Source organism: Bombina bombina, chromosome 4, assembly GCF_027579735.1.
Source record: "Bombina bombina isolate aBomBom1 chromosome 4, aBomBom1.pri, whole genome shotgun sequence".
NCBI lineage: Eukaryota > Metazoa > Chordata > Amphibia > Anura > Bombinatoridae > Bombina > Bombina bombina.
The window spans coordinates 1,126,440,084-1,126,454,917 of NC_069502.1; the positions used below are offsets into that span (position 1 = coordinate 1,126,440,084).

At 34.8% G+C, this 14,834-nt stretch overlaps 1 protein-coding gene across 1 annotated transcript in view; it reads left to right on the forward strand.

Moving 5' to 3' along the window:
* The window catches only part of KCNK2 (potassium two pore domain channel subfamily K member 2), a 314,492-nt gene that overhangs the window by 149,972 nt on the left and 149,686 nt on the right, over window positions 1-14,834 (forward strand). Inside the window, exon 3 of the mRNA XM_053712494.1 lies at window positions 11,332-11,443. Within this exon, the coding sequence (XP_053568469.1) occupies window positions 11,332-11,443 (112 nt within the window). The remainder of the gene's footprint in view (window positions 1-11,331; window positions 11,444-14,834) is intronic.

The window sequence follows — 14,834 nt, forward strand, 5'->3', positions numbered from 1 at the left end:
ACACCTAACTTCAGGTATTAACCCCTAATCTGCCGACCGGACCTCGCCGCTACTCTAATAAATGTATTAGCCCCTAAAGCTAAGTCTAACCCTAACACTAACACCCCCCTAAGTTAAATATAATTTTTATCTAACAAAATAAATTAAATCTTATTAAATAAATTATTCCTATTTAAAGCTAAATACTTACCTGTAAAATAAATACTAATATAGCTATAATATAACGAATAATTATATTGTAGCTATTTTAGGATTTATATTTATTTTACAGGCAACTTTGTATTTATTTTAACTAGGTACAATAGCTAGGTGTCAGCGATAGCGGGGGTGGCAGATTAGGGGTTAATAAGTGTAAGATTAGGGGTGTTTAGACTCGGGGTACATGTTAGGGTGTTAGGTGCAGACTTAAAAAGTGTTTCCCCATAGGAAACAACGGGGCTGCGTTAGGAGCTTAACGCTGCTTTTTTGCAGGTGTTAGGTTTTTTTGCAGCTCAAACTGCCCCATTGTTTCCTATGGGGAAATCGTGCACGAGCATGTTTTTCAAGCTGGCCGCTACAGTAAGCAACGCTGGTATTGAGAGTTGAAGTGGCGGTAAATTATGCTCTACGCTCCCTTTTTGGAGCCTAACGCAGCCCTTCAGAGAACTCTAAATACCAGCGTTATTTAAAAGGTGTGGGGGGGAAAAAAACACGCGTAGCTAACGCACCCCTTTGGCCGCAAAACTCTAAATCTAGCCGTAAGTCAGTAATGAATGACCGCAATACATATATGCTTGGAAAATAAGGGCCACATTACGAGTGGATTGCTATTTAGCTTTTTTGCTAGAGCACTAATTTGCTAGAATTAAACTTTTTGCGTGTGTTGAGTTGTACTCGTAACACCCTACTCGTGAGCTAACCCGAATTCATGTTGTCAAGGGAGCTAACCCAACATGAAAATATGAATATTTCCCATTCCAGTGTTCTAAATAGAACATTCTTCTTCACATAGAAGAATGTTCTATTTATTCAAAAATACACATTTCTATATATACAGTATATGATGGTATTTTGCTACAATATATATCTATACCTCTATATACAGTATATATATATATATATGTTGCAGGTAAAGTAAGAAACTGGGTGATCTTAGCATTACCCGGGTAAACGTAACATTACCAAGCGGCTGTGGGTAAAGCCGGATGTAACATGATAAATCATATATACGATGCACTGTAATTCACCCATCTTTACTATCATTTTGACTCTGCCTGGGGTGTTGAACGGGGGTGAAGCCTTCCTTGTAAACCTCATTCCCCAATGTTCACTTGGGGTGGATGCCAGAGGATCGGCAATTGTTACATATAGTATGTATGGGTGCATTTAACAAGAGAGCAGTAATTAAGGTGATACCAATAATGATCAATACTCTTGGAAACTGGGAAAGCTCTTGATCATTAAGAGGTTAAATTATTTGAAGGTTTTGGACATTGAGGTTGGCACAGGCATATTACTGGACTGACGGGAAATGAAGGTGACATCATTGTAAATATGATGCTAATATTTTATGAACATAAAATTATAATTCCCTTATAACAAGAATTCTATGCATAGCTTACACAATATATTATTTGTGGCCTTCATTCACATCTATACTTAGAATAGTAAATACAAATCTGTATTTTTTAGTAAATCAAGCTTACAGTTTTGTCTTATTTAGTAACGTAGTGACAGGTGGGAGAATAGCTAACACATATTTGAAGGATTATTTGTTTTTATTATGCATTAAAGGCATCTGTCTAGGGGCTTTTTCCTTCTTAGAGGTACTTTACAGGTAAAAACTTTGCAGTCATCTTTCGTTATGTTTTTTACAATAAATTTCTGAACAAATCAGAAAGTAAACTAAATAATATTTAAGCTTTTTCTTAAAGGGATATAAAAGTTAAAACAAAAAAAATGCTCTTAAGTGTTTAAACATTTTATTACTGTACTGTGCATATAACTGTGTGTTTAACAATTGAAAATGGATTAAACACATAGTTAAAGTCAGCTCCAGAATAGCAATTGTTAGGCTGATACGTGTTTATGTATAAGCTTAATCAAATTTATGTTATGCTTATATATATATTTTTAAATCTAGAAAGGAGAATGGATTCTTAGAGAAAAAAAGAGAAACGATCTAAGTGCAGATTTTCCAAGTAAAACAACAATATTTATTATACATAAAATGAAATGCACTAACAAGCAGGACCTCAAAAAATGTGAGGTATGTAATTGGCTCGTATACAGCTGACCACTCACTGGACCCTGGAACACTTCACGTATCCCCGATCTCCTTAGTCCATACATGCCAAAATGCCAGCAGGCAAACAGTGGGGCATCCGAGTGAAACCTGGTCCCTTAGAGTGAGTCCTTTCTCCAGATAGCAATCTCAAGTTGCCGGCAAAGGTTCAACACTGGTCAGGACAGACAAGCGTCACTGTATGTATGTGGGCATGGCCTTAAGCGTTTCACAGGGCTCCCCGCTTCTATATTTAAATAGATAGATAGATGATGATAGATAGACAAACAGATAGACAGGCAGACAGATACATTTTATTTACAATACATCCACACTTTCTATATTACATAAGTAATATTTAGAAATACCTTGTGTACAGCCTTTGCTTATTGCTAAGATTCTGTAGAATATCTGATTAAAACCAAAGCTTTTTAAAAACGATCACACAAAAAAAGTATAAAAGTTGTCAAGTGGATACGTTTTACTAAATTCTAGAATGTGCACTTATAATTTTAACTTATACAAATAATTAAATATCCATAAAAAAGATCAAAGTCCTGAATTACTGATATTGGTGTCCTTGTGTTCTTGCAAGCCCATTTAACAGATTACACCATTCTGAATAACAATCATCTCCTGTTCAACCATCTGGGAATAAAGTGCACCTTTTCTATTTTTCTGACTCCTTGTCATTCTGATCAATCAATATTTTTAATTTCCTGTTTTTCAAGGCAAATATGTTACATTTTTAAATAGCATCTAGACTTGAATGAAGACTTACATCTCACTTACCAAGCCTGGCTTTTAATGTTTTCTATGGATATGTTTTTCACCCGTATGATTATACATAACTTCTGTAATTTCTCATCCCATGGGCTATAGAGGGTGATGCATACTGTCTACCTCTCCCAATGTGGATTGAATACAATTTAGTTATACTAGTATTGTGAACTCTAAAATGGTTACTGAAATACTGGAAAGAAACAAGTCATTTGTCTAAATTATTCAGTTATGAGACAAGCATATCATAACTTGTTAAAGGAACATTAAATGCCAATAGTATGCAGGAGCTCTACAGCTACAGTATATACAAAACTTTGTTTTAGCTTGGATTTAAAATATTCTAAGATAAAAATATTGTATGAAGATTGTTTTTATTTCCTCAAAAAATACTATTAGTTATTAAATGTTACAAGTTTTAAATTAATGTTAACAGTTAAACCATCTTATCGTTTTATTTATTAGATTTTCACAAAAAAATTATAATAAACAATAATATGAAATATTTCCAGACATCTCCATAGAAATCAACAGATAATAGTATAAATAAAGTAGGGTTTACAGGTTTTTAAGATTATATATTCCAGACCTTAAATATATCTGATCATAGACCAGATTACTATACGTAAAGATAGACTTTTTCAAATTTTCTTTGATCTTCATCCCATGTGCATGTAAGTATACCCCATGCATAGAAGCCTCTGTAGAAACCTCAACAAACAGGGGTGGAAGTAGTAGTTGGAGTCCGGTCCACCACTAACCTTTAACTATGAGTGTTCCATTGAGCTGCTTCGGTTTACATTATATAGAATTATTGATTAAGGCATTCACTATTCTATATAAACCTCTATTTGCCCACTTACTCAACACTAACAATGGGATTGGATTAGCTAGGGAGTCTAAAGGTGTGGCTCTAGATCTGTGTGATTAGAGTATATTTATTTTTAAGCCTGTCCCACAAGTAAATGGGTGTGTGCTATTGTGGTGTAAGATTTCCAAGCTGGGGGCCTGTCTTGTTTGTTAGCCCAAAGTAGTTTGCAAATGGGTGATACTTGTACTAAATCTGTTTCAATCTGCACCCATCTAATATTGTGTTTATCTGTATGCCAGAGGACCGTTTGAGCTGTTTTGGCTGCAAAGTAGTATGACGTGAGTTGTGGGACTCCCAGTCCTCCTCCTGATTTATGTTTAGTGAGAATATTTTTATTAATACAAGATTACTTACCTCCCCATATAAATTGAATAATTTCTTTTTTGGATTTGGTTAAGTTCATATATTGGTACTGTTACTGTGAGAGATCTGAAAACATGTAATAATTTAGGTAAGATAGTCATTTTGGCAACAATGCCTCCGTAAAATTAGATTTTTTCTTTTATCCAATTGGTGATTAATTGTCAGATTTGTGTGAACATGGGTTTGTAATTGAGAGAATATAAAGAGTGTATGTTGTGGGAGAGCATGATACCCAGGTATGAGAGGCCTTTTTTGCCCATTCAAAGTTGAAGTTTATATCTAAAAAAATTTTAGTTTCAGGGGGTAGATGAATATCTAATCCTACATACTTGTCCTCATTAAGTTTATAACCAGATATCTTCCCAAAATGTTGTATTATTTGATATAGTGGGGGTAGTGATAGTAACGGCTGGGTGAGAGTCAATATCACGTCATCCGCAAACAAAGCTATTTTATATGTAGATAGACCCACATCAATCCCTGAAATATCAGGGTCATTTCGTATTTTTGCGGCTAGTGATTCGATGAATAAAGTGAAAAGCAATGGTGAAAAAGGACACCCCTGTCTTGTACCGTTCCTAATTATAATTTCTTTTTATTAGTAAACTGCTACCTTGATGAATGCTCTAGGATCAGAGTATAAAGTCTGAATGGTTTTAAGGAAATTCCCTCCAAACTCGAATGTCTTTAGAATGTTAAGAAGGTAATCCCAGTTGACCCTGTGAAAGGCCTTCTCTGCATCTAACGCCAGAAGCAGAGAAGATATCTTATGTGTCACTGTATAATTAATTAAGCCTATGGTTCTCCTGATGTTGTCTGGGGCTTCCTGGGATCTAATAAACCCTACTTGGTATGGGTGGATTATTTGTGTCATGATGAGGTTTAGTCTGTCCGCAAGAATTTTTGTCAATAATTTGATATCTTGGTTGATAAGTGAAATGGGCCTAAAATTCTGACAATGTTGTTTGTTTTTTCCTGGCTTGGGTATAACTGAGATCCTGGCTAACAATAATACCTAAGGGATCATTGCTTCTTGCATAATCTTGTTGAAGATTCTGACTAGTTGAGGTGCTAGTATTTCTTTCAAATGTTTATAGAATGCACATGGAAATCCATCGGGTCCTGGGGCTTTTGATACTTTGGTATGTTTAATGTCGTTCAGTACTTCATGTATTGTAATAGATGAGTTGAGTTTATCTAAGGATTCATTGTCTATTTTTGGGAGGTTGCAGTCTGATATCAATGATTGTATATCTACTCTAAGATTTACGTTTCCTTTAGGAAGAGGGAGATTATATAATTTTTTATAGGAATCGGCAAACGTATTGGCGATATCTTGCGGTGTATTTGTTATCGTCCCATCTTGCTTCTGTATTTGTGGGTTTGATGTGATCCTAGTAATATTTTTAAGTTAATTGACTAACATTTTATCCAGCTTGTTTGTATAAATAAAATAGTGTGCATCAAGTATTTTAATTGATTTTAAGACTTTCTTATTTAGAAGGTTATCTAGTTCTAGTTTCTTTGATTTTAGTTGGTTATTTAGGGAGGTAGATGGGTTTGTTTTATGGAGTTAGGACAACTGTGTTAATTCAGATCTTAGTTGTTCATGTTTATTACAGTGAATTTTCTTTTGTTTATTTGTCTCCCCCATTATTATTCCTCTTGTAAGGGCTTTGAGGGCTCCCCATTCAAAAAGTGGACTAGATGCTGTGTTATTACTGTCTTTAGTGAACTCTGTTAATTTATCTAAATGATGGGGTCTCGTATTAAGGTGGGGTTTAGTGTCCAGGATTTGATTTGATTCTGATTAATTATTCTTGTGAGGTTAGTCATGACTATCTAGTGGTCTGACCATGTTATATCTACAATTTGGGATTTGGCAATTAAATATTGCATAGTTTGGCTCAATAAGATATAGTCTAAGCGTGAGGCTGTGTTATGTACCGAAGAGTAGAATGTGAAATCCCTCTCCCCTCTGTGTAATGACCTCCAGCTATCCGTTAAGTTGTGGTCTAAAATAAAGTCTAACAGGATCTTTTGAGATGGTTCCTCTCTAATCTTCCCTTGTTGCTTGGTTCTTTTCCATCTTTTATCAACAACTAGGTTAAAATCACCTCCTAAGATGATTCTAAATCTTTTCCAGTGTGTTAACAATCTGGATATTTTTGTTAGAATTTTTTTTTGGCTATCGTTAGGTGCATAGATGTTCCCAATAATTACTGGTGCACCGTGTATTTTGCGCTGTAGGAATATGTATCTGCCCTTTGGGTCTATGATAGTTGTATCTTCCTGAAAGTTTAGGGAGGAGTGTATGAGGATGGATATTCCACATTGTTTTTTGGCACTAGTTGCATGATATTGAGTTGAATATGCTTGATCCCAGTATTTCGGAATAGTTGTTTTGTAAAGTGTGTTTCCTGTAGCATAATTAGGTTTGCCCCAAGTCTTTTATATTATAAAAGGTTTTTTTTGCGTTTAATGTGTGAGTGTAAGCCTTGCACATTATGAGTTAGAATTCTAAGTGACATTGTGTATTAAATTAATAAGGTGATGCTTGTGTTCTGCAAGTGGTGGGTTGCTTACCATCATGGTGTAAACCGGACTCCTACTATGTAGTGGCAGATTTAGTCGCTGGAATGTAAAGGTCTGAACAGGAAAAGGACCTGTAAATATCTCTGCATGTGAAATCTGAAAGAATAATTTAACAACAATTAAAACATGTAAAAGTAAAACTTTCAACAATAGAACTTGAACAAATACAGTAATCAAGTAGTAACATTTAATTAAATATAGAGAATTCAACAAGATAAGGACAATAGGTTAGACTCAGCAACCTATTAAATATGTATATAGCATAACACAAGACATTGTTCCCCCTACAGAATACTGGAAGGTGAGACCAAGCTTATATATTTGCACAGGAGAATATTAAGGTTAAGAGGCATGGATGGGGGGCTGGGGGAAGGAGTTTGGGAGGGGGGATATATAAGTATGTTCTTTATATATTTGTACTTTTATTAATTAGAATTACACTTTCTTGAGCTTTATAGAGGAAATCTAGAAGAATTTATTTATCTAGCCTTGTGACCAAGAGCAAACAAGGAGGGTAAGCGATATTAATTTCACTCACTGAGATTACTCCTTAGCAAAATAATAAAGCTATTTAGTGCATATCTGAAGTTTAATTAATTTAAATTCTGATTGATGGGAGGTTTAATGTAGAGATTGTATCTCTCTTTGGGATGCTATGAGCTAGTGATCAGAGGGATATGGCCTTATTGCCTTAAGTTGTAGAGGCACTCTCATCTTTCAGCATTTATTGGAAGTAGCTACCAGTGGTGGTGAAAACAATGCACTTCTCTCCGGGGTGAGTGTCTCCTTTTGACCATGTGGGAAAAAAGAACTGGGGATATGACCCACCTGCACCAGTCAGATGGGAAATGGAGGATAAGAAGTGTTGGCCCAAGTTAATTGGTGATGTGGCTAGCTATCTTCAGTGCATAGTACGGTAGGGTAATCCCCCAGATGGCTCATTTCACTGTGTCTGCCCGTCACAGATGTTTCCAGGTTGTGCCTCAGAGCTGCTGAATTCAGTCTATCTTATTTATTTTGAAATAATTTTTCATTAGATAAAATCAATAGTTTTTACATAAATGTGATTGTGTGTTGTAAGGAATTTTATTACTAGTGATGTCATATTTAATGTAATTTATGTGTGATGTCAAAGCTCATAACATTATGTCATATGTTATGTCATTAGTGAATTAATTGATGTTGCCACAAAGAATCTCCCAGAGGGAACTTTCTCATCACCTTTTACCTCTTAAAAATTAAGCAAAAAAAAAAATGTCTGCATTCTACTTAGTTGATTTTTGGATTACTTTTTTTATGGAATTTCAGTTCCTTATAAACACATACACCTGAATTAGTTAAATGGACAGTCCACACCAGAATTGTTATGGTTTAAAAAGATAGAAAATCCCTTTATTGCACATTCCCTAGTTTTGCATAACCAACACAGTTATAATAATGCACGTTTTACCTCAGTGATAACCTTGTATCTAAGCCTCTGTAAACTGCCCCCTTATTTCAGTTCTTTTGACGGACTTGCGTTTTAGCCAATCAGTGCTGACTCCTAGGTAACTTCACGTGCTTGAGCTCAATGTTATCTATGTGACAAACGAACTAACACCCTCTAGTGGTGAAAAACTGTCAAAATGCAAACAGATTAGGAGGCGGCCTTCAATGTCTAAGAAATTAGCATATGAGCCTACCTAGGTTTAGCTTCAACTAAGAATACCAAGAGAAGCAAAATTGGGAATAAAAGTAATCTGGAAAGTTGTTTAAAGGGACACGGTACCAAAAATTTTCTTTCGTGATTCAGATTGAGCATCAACTTTCTAATTTACTTCTATTATCAAAATTTCTTCATTCTCTTGGTATCTTTATTTGAAATTCAAGAATGTAAGTTTAGATGCTGGCCCATTTTTGGTGAACAACCTGGGTTGTCCTTGCTGATTGGTGGATAAATTAATCCACCAATAAAAAAGTGCTGTCCAGAGTACTGAAACCAAAAAAAGCTTAGATGCCTTCTTTTTTAAATAATGATAGCAAGAGAACATAGAAAAATTGATAATAGGAGTAAATTAGAAAGTTGCTTAAAATTGCATGCTCTTTCTGAATTACAAAAGAAAAAATTTGAGTTCAGTGTCCCTTTAACATTACATGCCCTATCTGAATCTTGAAAGTGTATTTTGGACTTTACTGTCCCTTTAAGACTCCTAAAATAAGAATGTAGTATAAACAGAACATCAGGGTCTCTTACATATGGATTTGGCAACCTTGCAAACAAGTTTAGGAAACAAGTTCTCACAAATTTCAATGCTGCTAAATAAAATATACCCAAAAAATGTGTTTTGATGAATTTGAATAGCCTTCAATAAAAAAAATCCCAGGTAAACCTATGGAAAAAATTCTCTTGACTTGTTCAGTGCTTTTCAAAACTTTTCTAATGTGTAGTAAAATAACTCTGCAATATACTTTCATTGTTTATTTTGCCACCTTTTCATGTAATTTAGCTCTGAACATGAAATGCAGACTTCTCAAGGCTAACCCTGCTACATGTAGTATAAGTCCAATTGGATTTAGCATATAGCATCTTCAAAATGCACTGTATACTAACATAACGTCCATGGCTAGACTTGTCAGCTGCAGACTCGAGCCCGATTTGAGTCCTCCAAATAAAACAAGAGTTTGGCTATTGAAGAAGATATATATTTAGACGTGTCTGATATTTTATTCTATACAAAGACAGAACAAATGTCTTGTAATTAAATTGGGCCAGATTACAAGTGGAGACCAAACATTTGCGAGCGAGCAATAAGGGGTTTATCGTGGGGGTTTGCGCTTGTCGACTTGAGTGCAATTGTGATTTACCCTAGAATTATTACCGCAACTTTAGAGCTCTGGTTAACTGTTTCATGAAACTAAAAGGTTGCACAAAACACATCAAAAATACATTACAAAGTATAGCTGCACTCGTAATATAAACATCTAATAAAAATGATTTAAATAATGTTGCACACAAAAGGGCTCAAATATATGAGATCTTAGATGTTAGAAATAAAGGGTTTTACCATAGAGACACATACATGTACAGTACACGTCTAAAGATGGATATGTATGTGTGTATATATATATACATTTTCTATCTTCCTTTGAGGTAGGGTTGCCACCTCAGTAGGGTTGCCACCCGTCCCTTAAAATACAGAACACTTATAAGTTACACATGCTGCAGGGTGTGCAGGGAGGAATATGAATAGTGCTGTCCAGAAACACAACACATGTTCCTTCCTGCACACCCTGCAGCATGTGTAACTCATAAGTGTCCAGGAAAACATGGCTGAGGTGGCAACCCTAGTTTTAGGTGACCTGCTTAATACAGTAATACAGAACTACAATCCATTTTGGGGCTATATCCTTTATTATAAAGATATAGTGTTTTATATCTCATTTGTTTTGATTGTCTTAGTATATATTATATGTGGATACACATTGTTATGTTGTGATATTGTTTGTATTTCATATTGGTTGCTCCAGTCCAAAAAGTATTTAAAAATAATAATACTGCTCATAGTGCAGCATTTAATGGCATCAACTACCAGTTAAGCAGACACACACATATATATAAAATATATATATACCGTATATATATAATAAATAAAACAGTGCTAACACTGATTTTTCTCCCTGTAGTTGATTAAAAACAAATTCATTGCACCATATGGAGTCACAGAAAAACTGTTTTTTTTCTAACTTAAATATCTCAAAACTAAACTGATTTACTTCAAAATGTTCAATCTTAAAGTGATAATCAATCCAAATACGCATATAAAATGAGGTAAATATTTTCAAGTATTTCAATTTTGAACATTTGAACAAATTGATTGAAACATTGCATACTAGCAGAAAGGAGGAGGCAGTGATTGCTGGGGGGAAAAGTGGACAGTATGGTACCAATCCGGCCTACACCACCTCTGAACCTGGTGAAAAGTGGTCTCAGGTCTGGTTCTGATCTGTCACGTATTGCAATAGAATATTCCTAGTTTACTCACCGACTCTAATATTCAGTATTTTTAAGGTTCAAATATAAATATTAAAAAATATAAAAATAAAGACCTTGTTATGGTGAAATTTCTTCAAGTATGTGGAGATCCAAATTAAAAGAAATTATCTTGCTAAATCAGTCATAGCAGCTTTCATTTATGCTGTATAATTGTTTATGCAAATGACAGCTAATTGGAATTAGCAGTCTGATTTTTTGCAAGAAAGTGGTAACCCCCCGTTTCCAAATTTTTATCTTATTTAGGATATATGAGCTAGAAGTTTATTGGTTTACTCAGTTTAGTCTCACAAACATACACAGCAGGCATAAAAAAACAAAGCCAGCTTTCAACATTCAAAATGTATTGGTAAAGCCAACTACAATGTCCTTTGTCATTAAAAACATAAATCTATAATGCAATCTGACTTTTTGTTCTCAAACTTGCAGCACGTAATGACAGCAATAAATGCAGGGATCCTACCTATAGGAAATTCATCTAACAGCCATTGGGATTTGGGAAGCTCCTTCTTTTTTGCCGGGACTGTTATTACTACAATAGGTAGGAGACAATTTTCTGTTATTTTATTTTATTAAATACATAGAAATTGCTTGAAACTGAAATGCCAAATATGAACTTCAGAAAGAAAAGTCAAATGGACTATTATGCCAGTGAATGAAATAATTGATTGCAACAGACTTACTCAGATAATTTTGTCTTTAATGATGGAAAAATTATATTGAATAAAGACAGTATCTGAATAGAATGTTGACTAGTGTTCTAAAATTATAACAATTAGTGTGATTATTGTAATATCAAAGCAATTAGATTTTTTTTATTTAGATAAACATGACATATTACCAATGATGTTTTAAAACATGACGTAAATATTATAACAGCCATGTTTTTTCATGTTTTGTGCTGTAGATCTAAAATGGAATAAAATATTAAAAAAATACTATATTTGCATGACTATGAAATAAAGATGCATGTTTTCTATATTGATTTTTAAAAAAACAGTGGTATGTGTCTTGTATATATGCAGTCTCTACTAATGATGGCCAAAAAGAATATAGTAGTAGGTGTGAACACTACACTACTGATGTGTTTGGTTTAGGGAGGTATATATATATATATCATACACTTTAGAAATATGGGAGTCTTCTATTTCTTCAAATAATGGATCATATGACCCCGTAGTATGATTAATGGAAAAAAAGTTTGATACTTGCATAAAATGTAATAGGTGTCAAGGCTATATATATATATAGCTGCATTGGAAACAATGTATTCAGAGAGTTTCTGTGGTAAAAGCAAGTCTTCTGACTTATCTAGATTTGTAAATGGATTACACAATGAGTTATTTTACCTATATTTTTTCATATATATATATATATATATATATATATATATATATATATATATATATATATATATATATTGTTTAAGCTATGTGATCACACTGAGCTTTGTAATATAAAAACATCTCTATGTTTTTTTTTTATTAACTCTTCCCTAAAACATGTTGTTTTCATCCCAAACCAATTGTTTTTTTCCACAAACAAAAGAAATACAACTGAAATAAGCCTTGCAAATCAAATAGCTAATCTGTAGACTGATGGCAGAGTTATTAATGTCAAAATGTGTTACCATGACTTCTGGTGAGCTTAATATTCTAGGATTTTACACAGGGAACCAACATTTCACCACAGACTATAACTACAAGAATAAAGGCACAAATCTTTACATACATTGGAATAAACCCTATATTATAGTAGGGCTTTAAATGGTTCATTTTGTTTGGAAAGTTATTGAGAAAGTTAAGTATGTGCACTTGGAAAGTGTTTGATTCTATCCAGTCTGTGTACATGTGTTTAATGTTTCTTTAAAGATGGAATAAAGATTCATGCCTAGATTGCAAGTGGAGTGCTATTGATCTTTAACATCACTCAAGCGCAATCAATGGTGCTTACATTTTGCAGTCTTATTACAAATCCAGTGTTTTTTTCTTGTTTGAGCAATAACTCAAAAGCATGCTAGCATCTACAAGTCAGATATACTTCTTCTGTGAGGGCGTACAGTAAATTTCATAACAGATATCACTCGAACGCTAAGTCAATAGTGCACTAAGCCAATGGTGTGCAAATACTGGAGTTCATGTAGTTCTAGTCTATGTTGTGCTATACTATAATAATGATTTACTTCAGGTCTTGGATTGGGCTCAAGAGCAACACTTACCTCTAGTTTTGTAATATGAGCACAATGAACATCCTAATAGTGCTCTCCAGAGCTATCCATTAAGTATACAGTGCTCAAAAAAAGATGCTTTGGTTTAACCATCCTCTTGTAATACCTGATTATGCATTATTATTTGCACAAAGTCATACCAAACTAGACAACTCACTCTGCGTTGACAATGGCACTCCACTTGTAATCTAGCCCACTAGGAATCCTGTGCATGGGTAGTTTTTTGGTGGACCAACTCTCTAAATACAACTATAATTGTTTTTTAGTTATCGGAACATACCTATACTTGTTTGCAGTCATAAATTGTCACACCGTCCTTTGTCTGTACCTAGACTGAGATTCTTCTAATCCCCCCATCAAATTCTACTCCAGTTTCTAACTTTTCTATCACTGTTGGTGACACCACTATCTCCCCATAACCCCAAGTCCGCTGCCTAAGAGTTACACTTGACTCCAATCTGTCCTTCATATCCCACATCCAATTGCTCTCTTCATCCTGTTGCAACCACCTACGCAATATCTCCAAAATGCGTCCTTTTCTGAGTCCTAAATGCCTCTGCTAGGCTAATCCACCTCTCCAGATGCTCTGTATCCCCTGCACCCTTCTGTGAGTCCCTTCACTGGCTCCCCATTCACAGCAGAATTAACTTCAAAATTCTCCCTCTGACCTAGAAAGCCCTTACCAATGCAGCCCCCCTAACTGTCCTCACTCATCAACAAATATACTCCAGCCCAACCCCTAAGATCCAACAACGATCTACTCCTTGCCTCTTCTATTATCACCTTCTCCCATGATAGACTACAGGACTTCTCTCGTGCGGCACCAACCCTCTGGAATGCACTTCCTCGAGCTGTCAGACTTTCCCCCAACCTCTCCTCCTTTAAACGCTCCCTAAAGACCTTCTTATTCGGGGAAGCCTATCACCAAATCAGTAACTAATTAATTCCACTTGCCTAATAGTTGCCCTCATCTAACTCCACACTAACATTATTCCCACCTTTGCAGTCCCCACCTCCTGTTTCTCACCCTCCTACCCATTTAGATTGTAACTTCCCACAGGAACAGGGCTCCCAATTCCCCCTGTATTTGTTTGTTAAATGTTGTCTGGTGTTTCATATTGTACTGTCCTTTTATCTTTGTTACTCATAGACAGCGCTGCGGAATCTGTTGCGCTTTATAAATAAAGAAGAATAATAATAATAAAATAATAATACCTCACTGATGTCCTTGTTTTTATAAATATGAAGGATACCTTTTAATGATGGGTGCCACTAGAAGGAAGTGACACCACTTATATGTGACAATTCTGCTCAGGCTGTTACTTCAGCATGGCTGTAATTCACCCCATAAATGAATTCACTCCTCTCTTAAAGGGACACTAAAGTCAAAATTAAACTTTCTTGATTCAGATACAGCTTACAGTTTTAAGAGACTTTCCAATTTACTTCCACTATCAAATTGCACACAGTCTCTTTACATGCACACTTTATGAGACACCAGCTTCTACTAAGCATGTGCAGATGTGTACATATTTGAGTTTGTGATTGACTGATGACTGTCACATGATTCAGGGATCTGCAAATTAAACAAAATGTTTAAATGTGTTTAACTTCGATTGATTGCTTTATTGCATTGTCATTATGGTACACCTTTTGATTAATCATTGCAATGTATTTACTGGCCCTTTAAATTGTTTGGAATCAA